The 14,492-nt window shown below is 45.7% G+C and overlaps 1 protein-coding gene across 1 annotated transcript in view; it reads right to left on the bottom strand.

Moving 5' to 3' along the window:
• Positions 1-133: 133 nt before the first annotated feature.
• LOC134208084 (myosin regulatory light chain, striated adductor muscle-like) overlaps positions 134-14,492 on the bottom strand; it is a 29,467-nt gene continuing 15,108 nt past the window's right edge. The window contains exons 2-3 of the mRNA XM_062684173.1: positions 842-978; positions 134-703 (exon numbers count right to left, since the gene is read on the bottom strand). Coding sequence (XP_062540157.1) covers positions 520-703; positions 842-978 — 321 coding nt within the window. The 3' untranslated portion in view covers positions 134-519. The remainder of the gene's footprint in view (positions 704-841; positions 979-14,492) is intronic.

Genomic DNA, 14,492 nt, shown 5'->3' with positions numbered 1-14,492 from the left:
CGGCATGTAACAATTTTCAATACACAATTTCAAAACCTGCAGGCGAACTTGCTCTTCACGACAGCAGAAGATTTTTTTGACAGAGAAAATCCACAACAATTCAGTTTCCTTCAACAACAGACAAACTACGGAATTGAACCAGATAGCTTTCCTTTATTATTCCATACTGCATTGCATGCCAAATATTGTGTTTTTCCTGGCAGTACATTGGCGAACGGTCCTATTCCGTGAGAGGCAGGTTGCCTCATTTTATTTCCACACCAAAAACAATCTGAATAAAATTTCCCGTTTTCTGCGCTGCACGTAGTTGCTAACCAGAATAAAACAAAAACCTGAAATATGTGAGTCTTCCTTGCTCTATATCCGAATCGAAACAGATTGCATTTTCTATCTTCCTATCGTGCCATCTTCCTATCCTCCATCGAAATAAAAAACAGACCTTTTTGACTCGCTTCCAAAACAGCACCTCTTCTACAATGATCCCCCACTCTCAATCATTGCATCCCTCGCTGTCGTCGGCTAGTTGTGATCCGTGCGCTGGAAACCGGAAATGTTCTCCGCAAAATCGACGTAGTCAATCTTCTCAATCAGCTGCCCATCTCGGGTTACTTGGGGCCCACGGGTCACAGCCGCGTCCGCCAGGGCTTCCTCCGCTTCATCGGCCGTGAATCGATCACCGTACGTCATGAGGTCGAACTTGAACCTGAGGGTTGAAGGGAGGTGGGAAAAAAACCCGGTCAAAAAATCGTAAATCAGTTAAATCAAACTTTTCTAATTATTACTTCGTGACTGCCGATGGGATGGGAAGTAGGTTTTCAAGCGGGAAAATAGGTTAACATACTTTTCCTTATCGATGAAGCCGGTGTTGGCTTTGTCCCAGAAGCGCAGAGCGTTCACCATGGCATCCATCGGGGCAAGGCCATTTGCGCGCTGCAGCACCAGCAGCAGGAATACGTCCAAATTGAGCGGTTGCACAACCTTGAAGAGTGATGGAGTTGAAGGATTGATTCACTTAGTCTTTATGATTGAATGTGCTTTTAACGAGGCTGTTTTTACTGCGCAATGTTTTATATGGTGTAGGAATGACTTTTTGTACCATCCTTAGCAAAATGAGAAAACGCGCAGTTTGAATAAAAATATGAAGAATTCAAAATTGAACCCGGAAATTTTTCAACTTTCCTTGACAATAGTAAGGGTAACCATTTGAAAATATGCCCTTCTAGTCGAGAATGATTTTGCATCAAGTTAATTCTGGCCCTAGTAGACTTTCATCGATTAGAAGTGAATCCGGAATCCCGACACCCCGATTGGATAATCTCACGGTTGGGGATGTTCTGCCTTCCCAACATGATACCAGGACCTGACAATTGATGCCTGTTGTAGTATATGTGATAACGGCTGGCCTACATGGTGAAACATGAATCCAACGAATAGGGGCCTAGCGGACCATTAAGTTGACAGAGGTTTGAGCTCTGATACCTTTACGCCTTTGAGTATTGTCAATGGTGAACAGCAAAATATTGTAGCCCTGTATGAAAACAAGCCTAGTCCTGGTGTTGGGTGGGGCTTTAAACAAATTTGACCCGACTGATCGAGCGTCTGTTCACCAAGGAGGTGCGGCTCCAACAGCGTCTGTTCTGGCATCCAGCGGCTTAGTATGAAATGCTATGATATGGAAATGCTAATATCATCTTCCAAACTTGGACGTACATGTTCATGATAGCATTAGAGGCGAAAGTATAGAATTGATAGTTCCGTTAGGATACGGCAGGCATGAAGAATGTTTTTATAGAAGTCGATTTGAAAGCGAGCGGAGGGCAATATTTGTGATGGCACATATCACACGACCTTCCTTCTGCCAAGCTCTGCCAAGGGGGAGGGAAGAATATCAGTGTGGAAGCTGATATATCTCCACTGGCAAAAGGAAGGTGGTTTGACTTGCTCATATGCCATCGCGTGCGGAAGGATTTGCTATCGACGAGTACTGTCTCCAAATTTCTAATATGACATCAGCATTTAGTCGAATAGGATTTTTATTGCACAGTTCTGTTTTCTCATTGCGCTATTCCCCGGAAGCTATACCTAAGATGGCAGCCCCATCTCGGTGGATAGGGAACCTTGGGCCAACAACTTACTGTTCTCGAAACATCAATTTGTTCGAGAATCCGATAATGAAAGAATACGGACTGATTTTACGGTGACGACTCTTAGCGCGAAACAACGGACACGAATAGGAACATGGAACGTTTTAACCTTCGTTGGGGGCAGCAGGGACTATGTCCAAGGGCTTGACGATCCCTCCCCAGGCCATCTGCGAGTTGTGACGCCTGCCTAGGATGTGGTGGGGTTTGACAGTGGGCCCTGTTAAACCTCTATAAAAAGCTGCATGTATCCGCAAGTAGGCTCCGCCAAAGCGACCGTGTACCGCTCAAAGCGCACAAGCCCAAGTCCTGGTGTTAGGTGGGACCCTAAACAGCCCTGACACGACGGCCCTCCGACGAGACAGGAGGTTTGCGCAGGCCCAATAAGCCGCCTTTTAAAACAACTATTACGAACGACATTGAAAATAATACGACTCGATACAATCGGCAACGACCTAGGTGACGGATAAAGGATCACGATTGGAAGCTTGGAACATGGAACTGCAAGTCGCTAGGCTTCGCAGGTTGCGACAGGATGATCTACGATTAATTACATCCCCGCAACTTCGACGTCGTGGCGCTGCAGGAGATTTGCTGGACAGGACAGAAAGTGTGGAAAAGCGGGCATCGAGCGGCTACCTTCTACCAAAGCTGTGGCACCACCAACGAGCTGGGAACCGGCTTCATAGTGCTGGGAAAGATGCGCTAACGCGTGATTGGGTGGCAGCCAATCAACGCACGGATGTGCATGCTGAGGATAAAAGGCCGTTTCTTCAACTATAGCATCATCAACGTGCACTGCCCACACGAAGGGAGATCTGACGACGAGAAAGAAGCGTTCTATGCGCAGCTGGAGCAGACATACGATGGATGCCCACTGCGGGACGTCAAAATCGTCATCGGTGACATGAACGCTCAGGTAGGAAGGGAGGAAAGCACTTTCTTCCCCCGCAAGAATATATATGACTGGAGAGATATTCGATCCGCCATTGGAAGCACCGCAACCGCTGCACTTGGCACGGTGGCTCCGGATCAGAGAAACGACTGGTATGACGGCGAATGTGAGCAGTTAGTTGAGGAGAAGAATGCAGCATGGGCGAGATTGCTGCAACACCGCACGAGGGCGAACGAGGCACGATACAAATGGGCGCGGAACAGACAAAACTCGATCTTTCGGAGAAAAAAGCGCCAGCAGGAAGATCGAGACCGTGAAAAGACGGAGGAACTGTACCGCGCTAATAACGCACGAAAGTTCTATGAGAAGTTGAACCGTTCACGTAAGGGCCACGTGCCACAGCCCGATATGTGTAAGGACATAAACGGGAACCTTCTTACAAACGAGCGTGAGGTGATCCAAAGGTGGCGGCAGCACTACGAAGAGCACCTGAATGGCGATATGGCTGACAACGGTGGCGGTATGGTAAAGAAACTAGGAGCACGCGCGCAGGACATGCGACTTCCGGCTCCGAATCACCAGGAAATCCAGGAGGAGATCGGCAGGCTGAAAACAACAAAGCCCCTGGAGTTGACCAACTGCCAGGAGAGTTATTTAAACACGGTAGTGAGGCACTGGCTAGAGCGCTGCACTGGGTGATTACCAAGGTTTGGGAGGATGAGCTTCTGCCGCAGGAGTGGATGGAAGGTGTCGATAAGCTGGATTGTAGCAACTACCGCGCAATCACATTGCTGAACGCCGCCTACAAGGTACTCTCGCCATACGTCAGGTATTGTAGAAATGCCGCGAATACAACGTTCCAACACATCATCTATTTATCGACTTCAAAGCCGCATATGATACAATCGATCGGGACCAGCTATGGCAGCTAATGCACGAAAACAGATTTCCGGATAAACTGACACGGTTGATCAAGGCGACGATGGATCGGGTGATGTGCGTAGCTCGATTTTCAGGGGCATTCTCGAGTCCCTTAGAAACGCGTAGAGGGTTACGGCAAGGTGATGGTCTCTCGTGTCTGCTATTCAACATCGCTTTGGAGGGAGTAACACGAAGGGCAGGGATTGACACGAGTGGTACGATTTTCACGAAGTCCGTCCAGTTATTTGGTTTCGCCGACGACATTGATATCATGGCACGTAACTTTGAGAGGATGGAGGAAGCCTACATCAGACTGAAAAGCGAAGCTAAACGGATTGGACTAGTCATCAACACGTCGAAAACGAAGTACATGATAGGAATAGGCTCAAGGGAGGGCAATGTAAGCCATCCACCACAAGTTTCTATCGGTGGTGACGAAATCGAGGTGGTAGAAGAATTTGTGTACTTGGGCTCACTGGTGACTGCCGAAAATTATACCAGCAGAGAAATTCGGAAACGCATAGTGGCTGGAAATCGTGCACTGAAAACCAAAACTACCCAAAAGTGGGTTGTTTGCACTCAAAACCGTGGTTTGGGCCAATAACCCAAATTTGAGTAAAATGACTTTTCTGGCACTAGGTAGTTTGCCTTTAATCCCATGTAAACAATTCACCCAAAGCTGAGTTTAATTTATCCAAAGCGGACCTTGATCAACCCAAAATAGAGAATATTGAATTTACTCAAATTTGGGTTATTGGGCTGAGCAACCTCGGTGAGGTGTTTGCATCTTGCTCTAGTTTTGATAGCAATCATGAGAAAGAAAGGGAAAACTACCCAAATTTGGGTAAATTTTTTCTGCGATATTCTCAATAGTGCGTATATTGAACTCAAAGTTTGGGTTGATTTATCTGTCCGTGTACGTACTTTGGACTCCGTAAGACGCTCCGATCGAATAGAGTTCGCCGCCGTACCAAACTGACTATCTACAAAACGCTTATAAGACCGGTAGTTCTATACGGACACGAGACCTGGACGATGCTCGTGGAGGACCAACGCGCACTGGGAGTTTTTGAAAGGAAAGTGCTGCGTACCATCTGTGAGGGATTGCATTTGGCGGACGGTACTTGGAGGAGGCGAATGAACCACAAGTTGCATGAGCTGCAGGGAGAACCATCCATCGTTCACACCGCGAAAATCGGACGACTGCAGTGGGCCGGGCACGTCACCAGAATGTCGGACAGTTGCCCGGTGAAAATGGTTCTCGGCAACGATCCGACGGGCACAAGAAGGCGAGGTGCGCAGCGGGCAAGGTGGCTCGATCAGGTGGAGGACGATTTGCGGACCCTCCGCAGACTGTGTGGTTGGCGAATTGCAACCATGGACCGAGCTGAATGGAGGAGACTTTTATGTGCAGCACAGGCCACTCCGGCCTTAGTCTGATAATAAATAAAAACGTTTTAACCCTAGCCCAGCAGGGTAAATTTGCACAACTTGCCAATGAGGCACGTCGCATGAAGCTTGAGATCCTGGGACTGAGTGAAGTCCGTTGGCCAAACTTTGGAGAACACAGAAAGGACAAGTTCTGATGCTATACTCTGGTTTACGAGGTGCACACGCTCCCCGGCATCGCGGAGTTGGATTCCTACCAAGCGCTCAGGCACACTCTGCGCTTATGAAGTGGGAACCTATAAGTGAAAGGATAATTGTTGCCAGATTTAGAACACGGGTCTGAAACCTTTACTGCAAAAAAAATTGACTTTTACTGGAAATGTAAACAATGAAACTAATGTAAATGTAGGTCAAGTAATCGTTTTCTCAATGTAATTATGTGTTGAAAATCATGCACATAAACAGAGCATGAATAAAACCGTATAAATACACCACCTTACTATTATTACTACACTCTGTTGATAACAATACTTCATTCACCTCGAAAATTAATTTATTAACCATTAAGTTTACATGATATTATGTGAACCGAAACAAAAGATGGCCACGCTTGCGACGATCTTAGTTAAATGAATGTAAACAAATCAAACAATTTCATCACGACAGCTGCACATGCAGCGGGAAACCTCTCTTTTTGGACCATAGTTATTTTAAAGTGAAGATTTTCCATTACGACTACAAAGCAGCATTCGTGATGCTGCATTTCATCGGTGTACTTCATCAGGTGTTTACTTAAATCGATGGAAAAACTTCAAGTTCTTGCACTTCATCCCTTTGACGATGCCCATTAGACTGGCCCAGGAAACGAAAAGTGGCCTAATTTCACGGGCACCCCCCAGGATTGTGTCTTTGGGTGAGAAAATCAATCTCTGAAAATTTCAGCTCAATCGCTTGTTGCATAAGCTGGCGCATTTGATTTGAAGTTTGTATGGGGATTTTAGCCAAAATGTATAGGAAAATACATCTCCGTCACTCATTCGATCTGGAAAGTGGTTCTGATTGCTCGATTGACCTCAGAATTGCAAAAACGGCAGTTGGTATGCTACGGAACAATTTCACAGAACATTGTATGATGATTAAATGAACTTTTATATAGGTTTCGGCTGATGCGATTCGATCAAAAAACCCAAAAATACACAAATCAGCTCCTAATAAATCAGCCGAAAATCATATAAAAGTTTATTTAATCATCATGCAATGTTCTGTGAAGTTGTTCTGTAGCATACCAACTGCCGTTTTTGCAATTCTGAGGTCAATCGAGCAATCAGAACCAATTTCCAAAACGAATGAGTGACGGAGGTGTATTTTCCTATACATTTTGGCTGAAATCCCCATACAAACTTCAAATCAAATGCGCCAGCTTATGCAACAAGCGATTGAGCTGAAATTTTCAGAGATTGATTTTCTCACCCAAAGACACATTTCTGGGAGGTGCCCCGTGGAATTCATCAACATTTTTTTTCTCCCCATACTAATCTGGGCCAGTCTAATGCCCATGCGCTTACTCAGAGCATGTAAATTTACATAACCTAGCCAGAACCCGATCACGACGTGCTCGATACTATATTTTTGAGACCCCATGACTCAGAAACTGTTATTCTTTGGGCAACATTGGTTTCGAGAAGTGAAGACGATAGAGTGGTATCAGAACGGGCTTTCACTCAGCGGACCTGAGTTCGATTCTCATGTTAACCGTTTTTTTATTTATATAGCATAAAATAGAACATGTAACTTTAAAACAACACCAGAGGAGCCAAAGTCTTAGCCCGTCAACGATACTCGGCTCTTGAGAAGGAAGTAAAACGCTCATGTCGACGGGACAAGCGGCAACCGGGGACATTCGCATCCTCTACGATATCTCACGACGCTTGAGCGGGGCAAAGATGAATGCAACGATGCCTGTGAAAGACGCGAATAATCAGTTATTGACCGACCCAATTGACCAGCTGAAACGCTGGTACGAACTAGAGTTTCCATGTCCCGGCCATTTTCGTTGTCCCCCGGGATTTTTCGATGTTACCTTAGAAAACTTATTTTTTGAATTAAAAACGATTTTATTCAATATTCAGGGGTAAAGTTCATATTTTAGAAAGTTGAAGATATCAGTAACCAGTCCACACTACAAGCAAAATTGAAACGGTCGGTTGATTTGATTACCTCCAAATTGAAGTTTTTATGTAGCAGTTTTAATGAGAAACGGTCGGTGTTCGAAGTAATTTTACTTAGAAAGAACTGTGCCCAAGGATACGGGTGATTTCGGATGATTTAAGGAGTGAACGGTGGTTTAAAAAGAGTGTTTCTCGCTGATATTACCCGTGTGGAAATATTGTTCGCGGCTAGTGATTGTTCGACCCAGCGGTGTGAATTTTGGGTTTCGTTCGGGCGGCAAATTTATTGTGCGCTTACGGGACCTAGGCTAGACGGAGGAATTTCCTAGCCCGAATCGGAGGTGGGTTCCGGAGCGGACATATGGTCCTTCGAACCAGATAAACGGAACCAGGATATTTACGAAATCAAGCGATAAAAATCTCCGCCATTGGGAGGGCAAAGTAATCTTCTGTATTGTCATCACGGGACAACAGCGAATCGCCATCACGATCGGCGAAGAATACCCAGCAAGGATAAAAGGACTGAAGGATAGTTATCGTCTTCGCGCCAAGTCGAGCCCTGTTGGATTCCAATTGGAATCGGGGTGGATACAGCCTGCCTCCTCTTTCTTCAACCGATCAACTACCGCTCGACTGCTGCCATGTCGAGGAGCCAAGCTGCGACGTATAAGGTGCTGGTAGCTAAGCTGACGGAGGTGCAGCAATCTTTCAATGATATTTGGGGCTTCGTTCAAGATTTTCCAGAGGATGCTTCACTCAATCAAGTCACGGTTCGTTTAGATAGGCTAGACGAATTGCGTGAGAGATTCTCCGAGTACCTTATCGAGGTCAAAACGCACGATAACCACGACGATAAGGCGAACCCTTTAACAAAGGAGAGGCAGGAATCAACCAATTCTACCAAGCGAAAGCATTTTTGTTGGACCAGGTCAAGCAGAAGCAGGAGCCAGTGGGCTTGAATCAAACCAATGCGACTGGTGTTGGAAACCTTGATCATGTCAGGTTACCACAGATCAAGCTCCAAACTTTTGGTGGAAGAGTGGCTTAGCTTCTGCGATCTTTCTTCTTCCTTGATCCATGGCAAGGCGGATCTCCCTGAGGTAGAAAAGTTCTACTACCTCAAGGGGTGTCTACAAGGGGAACCGAAGAACTTGATCGATTCTCTCCCGATCACCAGTGCCAATTACAAGATCGCTTGGGATCTCCTACTCAAGCGGTATGACAACAGCAAGCATCTGAAGAAGCTCCAAGTGCAAGCGCTGTTCAAGCTTCCGTCATGGTTCTGGGAATTGAATCATTTTTCAATTTCTTCAGAAGCGGGCGGCAGATTTCATTGGGAGATCGACTGCCGGCCCTTAATGAGTCCGTTTTCGGTTGGGTCGTTTGTGGAGGAGCATCGGTTTCCAACCAATCGCTGAACATCAGCTGCAACGTGTCGGCTTCAGAAGAATTAGTAGCCCGATTTTGGTCTTGCGAGGAGGTCGGAGTTACCGAAAACTATTCGCCACACGAAGCGCGTTGCGAGGAGCACTTTGTTCGAACGGTCCGACGTGGGGAGGACGACTGTTATACCGTTTCGTTGCCGAAGGATGAAGACATTTTGGGTCGAATTGGCGAGTCAAGGGGCATTGCAGTTCGTCGTCTTCAAAGCACGGAGCGCAGGTTAGCGAAGGATGCAGAGCTTCGTGATCAATACCGCTCTTTCATGGAGGAGTATCATCAGCTCGGCCACATGATCAAGGTCGAGATAGCTCCCCGACTAGAAGAGCATAACTAAAACATAACACAATTTTAACATATTGTGATCTTTATAACTTATTTTGATACAATTTTGTTCTTAGTAGCCATTATCTTTCAAATGTTGTAACAGGATTTTAACATAATAAGATTTAAAAAATGCTTAATACCGAATTGCCCAACAGTAGGCAATTAAAATAGATGTAGCAAAGTCTCCTGCCATAGATATCATAAACGCCGATACAATTTGAAAAAGTTGTCTAATTTGTAATGTTCTTAGTTTCATGTTCTTGAAAAATATTCTTGTTCAGAAAAAAACTAATATTTCTTTATGTTGATCACAATCTGGAGACCTATCACGACCTGTATCTGCACAGTAAACAATATATTTCGTATCTGATTCTGTTATAAATTTCTAACAAAATATGTTGTTTTTATGATAAAATTGTAACAAAATTTGATAGTTTTTTGTTTCGAGTAGTGTAATTTTTGATAGAAATTTAGATATTTTAACAACATCCTGCACCATATTTCTAACAAATTTTGTTATAAAAAAATTGTATAACATAATAACATATGATGATATAATTTTGATATGACCTTCTAGTCGGGTCAAATTCAACCGAAACGCTGCTATCTACCACACCACCCGGTAGTTAAGCAAGCCAGCACTACAACCAAGGTTCGTGTTGTGTTCAATGCTTCAAGCGAAACCTCGACTAGGGTGACGTTGAATGATGCACTGCTAGTGGGACCCATCATTCAAGACGATCTACGATCGATCATCATGCGGAGCCGGACAAAACAGGTGATGCTTGTGGCGGACGTCGAAAAAATGTTTCGACAAGTCCTGGTTTGTGAGGAAGACAGACCCTTGCAATCCATTTTGTGGCGATCATCACCGGAGGAGGAAATCAGCGCGTTTCAGCTGAATACTGTCACGTACGGCACGAAACCAGCACCCTTTTTGGCTACAAGGGTTTTGAAGCAGCTCTCAGACGACGAAGAAGAAGGGTTTCCGCTCGCTGCCCAGGCAGTACGGGAGGACACGTACATGGATGACGTGATAACTGGCACAAACGAGGTGGACGAAGCGGTGGAGTTGAGGAGACAGTTGCAAGGTCTAATGGCGGTTGGAGGATTCAAGCTCCGGAAGTGGGCGTCCAATCTTCTGCAGGCGCTGCATGGAGTTTCAGATGTAGATTTAGCAATACACGGAGATTTGTCTTGATCCAGATCCATCGGTAAATACGCTCGGTCTAACTTGGATGGCGGGTACTGATACTCTACGATTCCAATTCAACGTTCCACCGTTAGATGAAGCAGAAACTCTGACCAAGCGCAAGGTTCTGTCTATTATCGCGACCCTTTTCGATCCGCTAGGACTCATCGGTGCTGCCATTACGGCATATAAGGTGTTTATGCAGATGTTGTGGACTCTGAAGAACGAAGATGAAGAACGCTTAAATTAGGATCAGCAGCTTCCCAAAACGGTGGGTGAGACGTGGAGATCGTTTCATCAACAACTTCCAATACTTAAACAGATCCGGATCAGCCGATGCGTCATTATCCCGGAGGCAACACGGATAGAACTCCATTGTTTTTCGGACGCCTCGGAGAAGGCATATGGAGGTTGTATCTACGTTCGAAGTGAGGATTCTCATGGCACGGTGGTAGTACACCTGTTCGCGCCAAAATCGAAGGTAGCACCGTTGAAGAGTCAGACAATCCCGAGGTTAGAGCTGTGTGGTGCACTATTGACTGCGGAGATGTATGACAAGGTGAAGAAAGCCATCAGACTTCCATTGCCTGTACATTTCTGGACGGATTCTACGTGTGTGCAGCGGTGGATAGCGGCTACACCATCTACATGGAGCACGTATGTTGGAAATAGATGCGCGAAAATTCAACGGTTGACGGAAGGTTTCCAGTGGCGTCATGTTCCGGGAGTTCATAATCCTGCGGATTTGATCTCCAGAGGAATCACACCAGAAAACATAGCTGAGAATAGTTTCTGGTGGCATGGCCCTGGTTGGCTGTTAGAAGGACAAGAAAAATGGCCTCAGCCACCAGCGCTTCAGAAAGCAGAAGAGGTCGACGTAGAGAAACGCCGTACCGTAACGGCAGCCATGACAACAAGCGAAGGTACATTCATCGATGAGTACGTTGCCAAGCTTTCGAACTATTCTAAATTGATTCGGAGTACTGCTGTATGGCAACGTTTGATCAAGTTGCTCGGAAGGAGCATCGGAAAGGTGGATTTTTCACCACGGAGGAGCTCAGTAAAGCCGAACACACCATCGTTCGGCTAGTCCAGAAAGTTACGCTGTCCGATAAATGGAAGGCTTTATTGGAAGGGATTCCAGTTTCACGGAAGTCGCAGTTACGATGGTTCCACCCGTACATGTCGCAGGAGGGAATGATTCGCCTCGGCGGACGCTTACGACATTCATCAGAGTCGGAGGACTTCAAACATCCTATTGTACTACCGAAGGGTCATCATCTGACTCGATTACTGTTTGAGGACTATCATAAACGATTGCTCCATGCAGGACCGCAGTTGCTACTGTGTACTGTTCAGTTAAAATTCTGGCCATTAGGAGGAAGGAGTATCGCACGGCAGGTGGTTCATCGCTGCTACAAGTGTTTCCGAGCAAAGCCGTCTCCAGTGAAGCAGTTCATGGGTGAATTGCCAGCAGAAAGAGTAACATTTCGCGAACGGGAATAGATGTCTTGATCCTGTGTATGTTAGGCCAGGTCCCAGACGAACCGCTGTGAAGGCGTATGGTGCCATTTTTGTGTGTATGGCGACCTTGAGTTGGTCGGTTGGACTTACCTCGGCTCATTTCCTGGTCGGAGCGTCCCTGCAAGCATTACCAGAGGTCGATGTGAAGACAATCCCTATGAACCGGCTCGCCCAAATTCAGATTGTTCAGAGGAGGCTTCAAGATTTTTGGAACCGGTGGCGACGAGAGTACCTGTCTCAACTCCAAGGACGAACTAAACGTTGGCGACCACCGGTGAAAATCGAAGTTGGTAAGATGGTAGTTATCTGCGATGATAATCTGCCACCCATGCACTGGAAGCGTGGCAGAATCGAGAAGATCCATCTCGGGTCAGATAGCATTGTTCGCGTGATAACCTTGCGAACTGCCACGGGAAATTTTACGCGACCGGTAGAAAAAATGTGTCTTCTACCAGAGTCAGCAGAGGAACAGGAATCTATTTAAATCGTCAACATTAAATTACACCAATACCTTCCTTTCCCAGTCCTATCCCAGCCGAAGAGGAGCTTATTTTCTATTTCAGAAATTCAAGGAATTTCAGGGTGGGTGAGAATGTTTGGGCTCGCCCCGCCTGTGTACACCAGTGGTTTTGCTGCTATCTCTAGCAGCAGCTAGATTACGTAAGGCATTGCAATCTGCAGTGGATCTATCGCCCGACGAGCAATGGATGTCTACCAGCTAAGGGTATGCGATAACACACTTTTTCCTAACGAAACGAAACGAAACGAAATTTAAAATGTCTATGTTGATTCGGATCGAAACGAAACGAAATATGGATTTACTTTCGAAACATCGAAACGAAACGAAATCAAGGTTCATTTGATTCGAAATTTTTCGAAACGAAACGAAATTTCAATTATTTTTCCGCGGAATTTTGATTAAATTGGATTTACATTATGTATGCAATTCGGACTTCACTATTTCGAAGTCAACTAACTGTTTTACGACCAAAATAATTATAATAACAGAAGAGGCAGTCTGTGATAAATCGCCGCATTCTTGCCGCCGCATATACCACTATGGCGATAAGGCAATAACCAAGCATTTATGCCGCTTTCATACCAGAAAGTATAAAAAATATATAGAAACTGTGGGATTTTTCATATACGGATTCAAATTTCGTTTAAAACCTTAGTTCACTTCTGAGCCTCTTGAAAAGAGACTTCCGAGCCTCTTGAAAGGAGGGTTCCGAGCCTCTTGAAAGGAGGATTCCGAGCCTCTTGAAAGGAGGCTTCCGAGCCTCTTGAAAGGAGGCTTCCGAGCCTCTTGAAAGGAGGCTTCCGAGCCTCTTGAAAGGAGGCTTCCGAGCCTCTTGAAAGGAGGCTTCTGAGCCCCTTGAAAGCAGGCTCCTGAGCCTCTGAAAAGGATGCTTCCGAGCATCTTGTAAGAAGGCTTCTTAGTATCTTAGAATGAGGCTTCCGCGCCACTTGAAATGAGGCTTCTGAGCCGCTGGAAAGGATGCTTCCGAGCCTCTTGAAAAGAGGCTTCCGGGCCTCTTGAAAGGAGGCTTCCGGGCCTCTTGAAAGGAGGCTTCCGGGCCTCTTGAAAGGAGGCTTCCGGGCCTCTTGAAAGGAGGCTTCCGGGCGTCTTGAAAGAAGGCTTCCGGGCGTCTTGAAAGAAGGCTTCCGGGCCTCTTGAAAGGAGGCTTCCGAGCCTCTTGAAAGGAGGCTTCCGGGCCTCTTGAAAGGAGGCTTCCGAGCCTCTTGAAAGGAGGCTTCCGAGCCTCTTGGAAGGAGGCTTCCGAGCCTCTTGGAAGGAGGCTTCCGAGCCTCTTGAATGGAGGCTTTTCAATAGGCCTCTAGAAATGAGGCTTCCAACCTTCTTGAGAGTAGGCTTCCGAGCCTTTTGAAATGAGGCTGTCGAGCCTGTTTAAAAAGCCCTTCCAAGCCTCTTGAAAAGATCCGAGGCTTTTAAAAGAAGCAGAAATAAAAGGAAATTTCCAGAAAAACAGCTTGGCTTCCGGGCCTCTTGAAAGAAGGTTTTTGAACATCTTTTAATAATGTTTCCGGGTCACTTGAAAGGTGGCTTCCGAACTACTTGGAAGGCCTCCGAGAAGCGCAGAAGGATGCTTCCAATTCTCTTGCAACGAAGCAACTGAGCTTTTCGGAAAGAAGTCTTCATGTCTTTCAAATGGAGGCTTTCGAATCTGTAGACTCTAGATTTTAGTTAAGAATCATATTCTTAACATATTATTCTACATTCAGTTTTGACCTGGTAGATCGCATAGAAGATTTTTTAAATTTGTTCATTCGAGGTTTTGACCTTTTGATCTTTTGTCCCACATCTCTTCATCCGTTGTACTGGTTGTGGAGGACAGGATTCCATAGGCCATGATTTACTGATCACCATGCATAGGATAAAGGAGGTATTTTGGACCACCAGTTCGACGGCTCATATTTTGGACCACTGAGTATTATGTACAAAAAAGTTTAGAAATGAAAAAAATACAAAACTT

Source organism: Armigeres subalbatus, chromosome 1 (genome assembly GCF_024139115.2).
Source record: "Armigeres subalbatus isolate Guangzhou_Male chromosome 1, GZ_Asu_2, whole genome shotgun sequence".
NCBI lineage: Eukaryota > Metazoa > Arthropoda > Insecta > Diptera > Culicidae > Armigeres > Armigeres subalbatus.
This window is presented reverse-complemented; position numbering and strand designations above follow the sequence as displayed.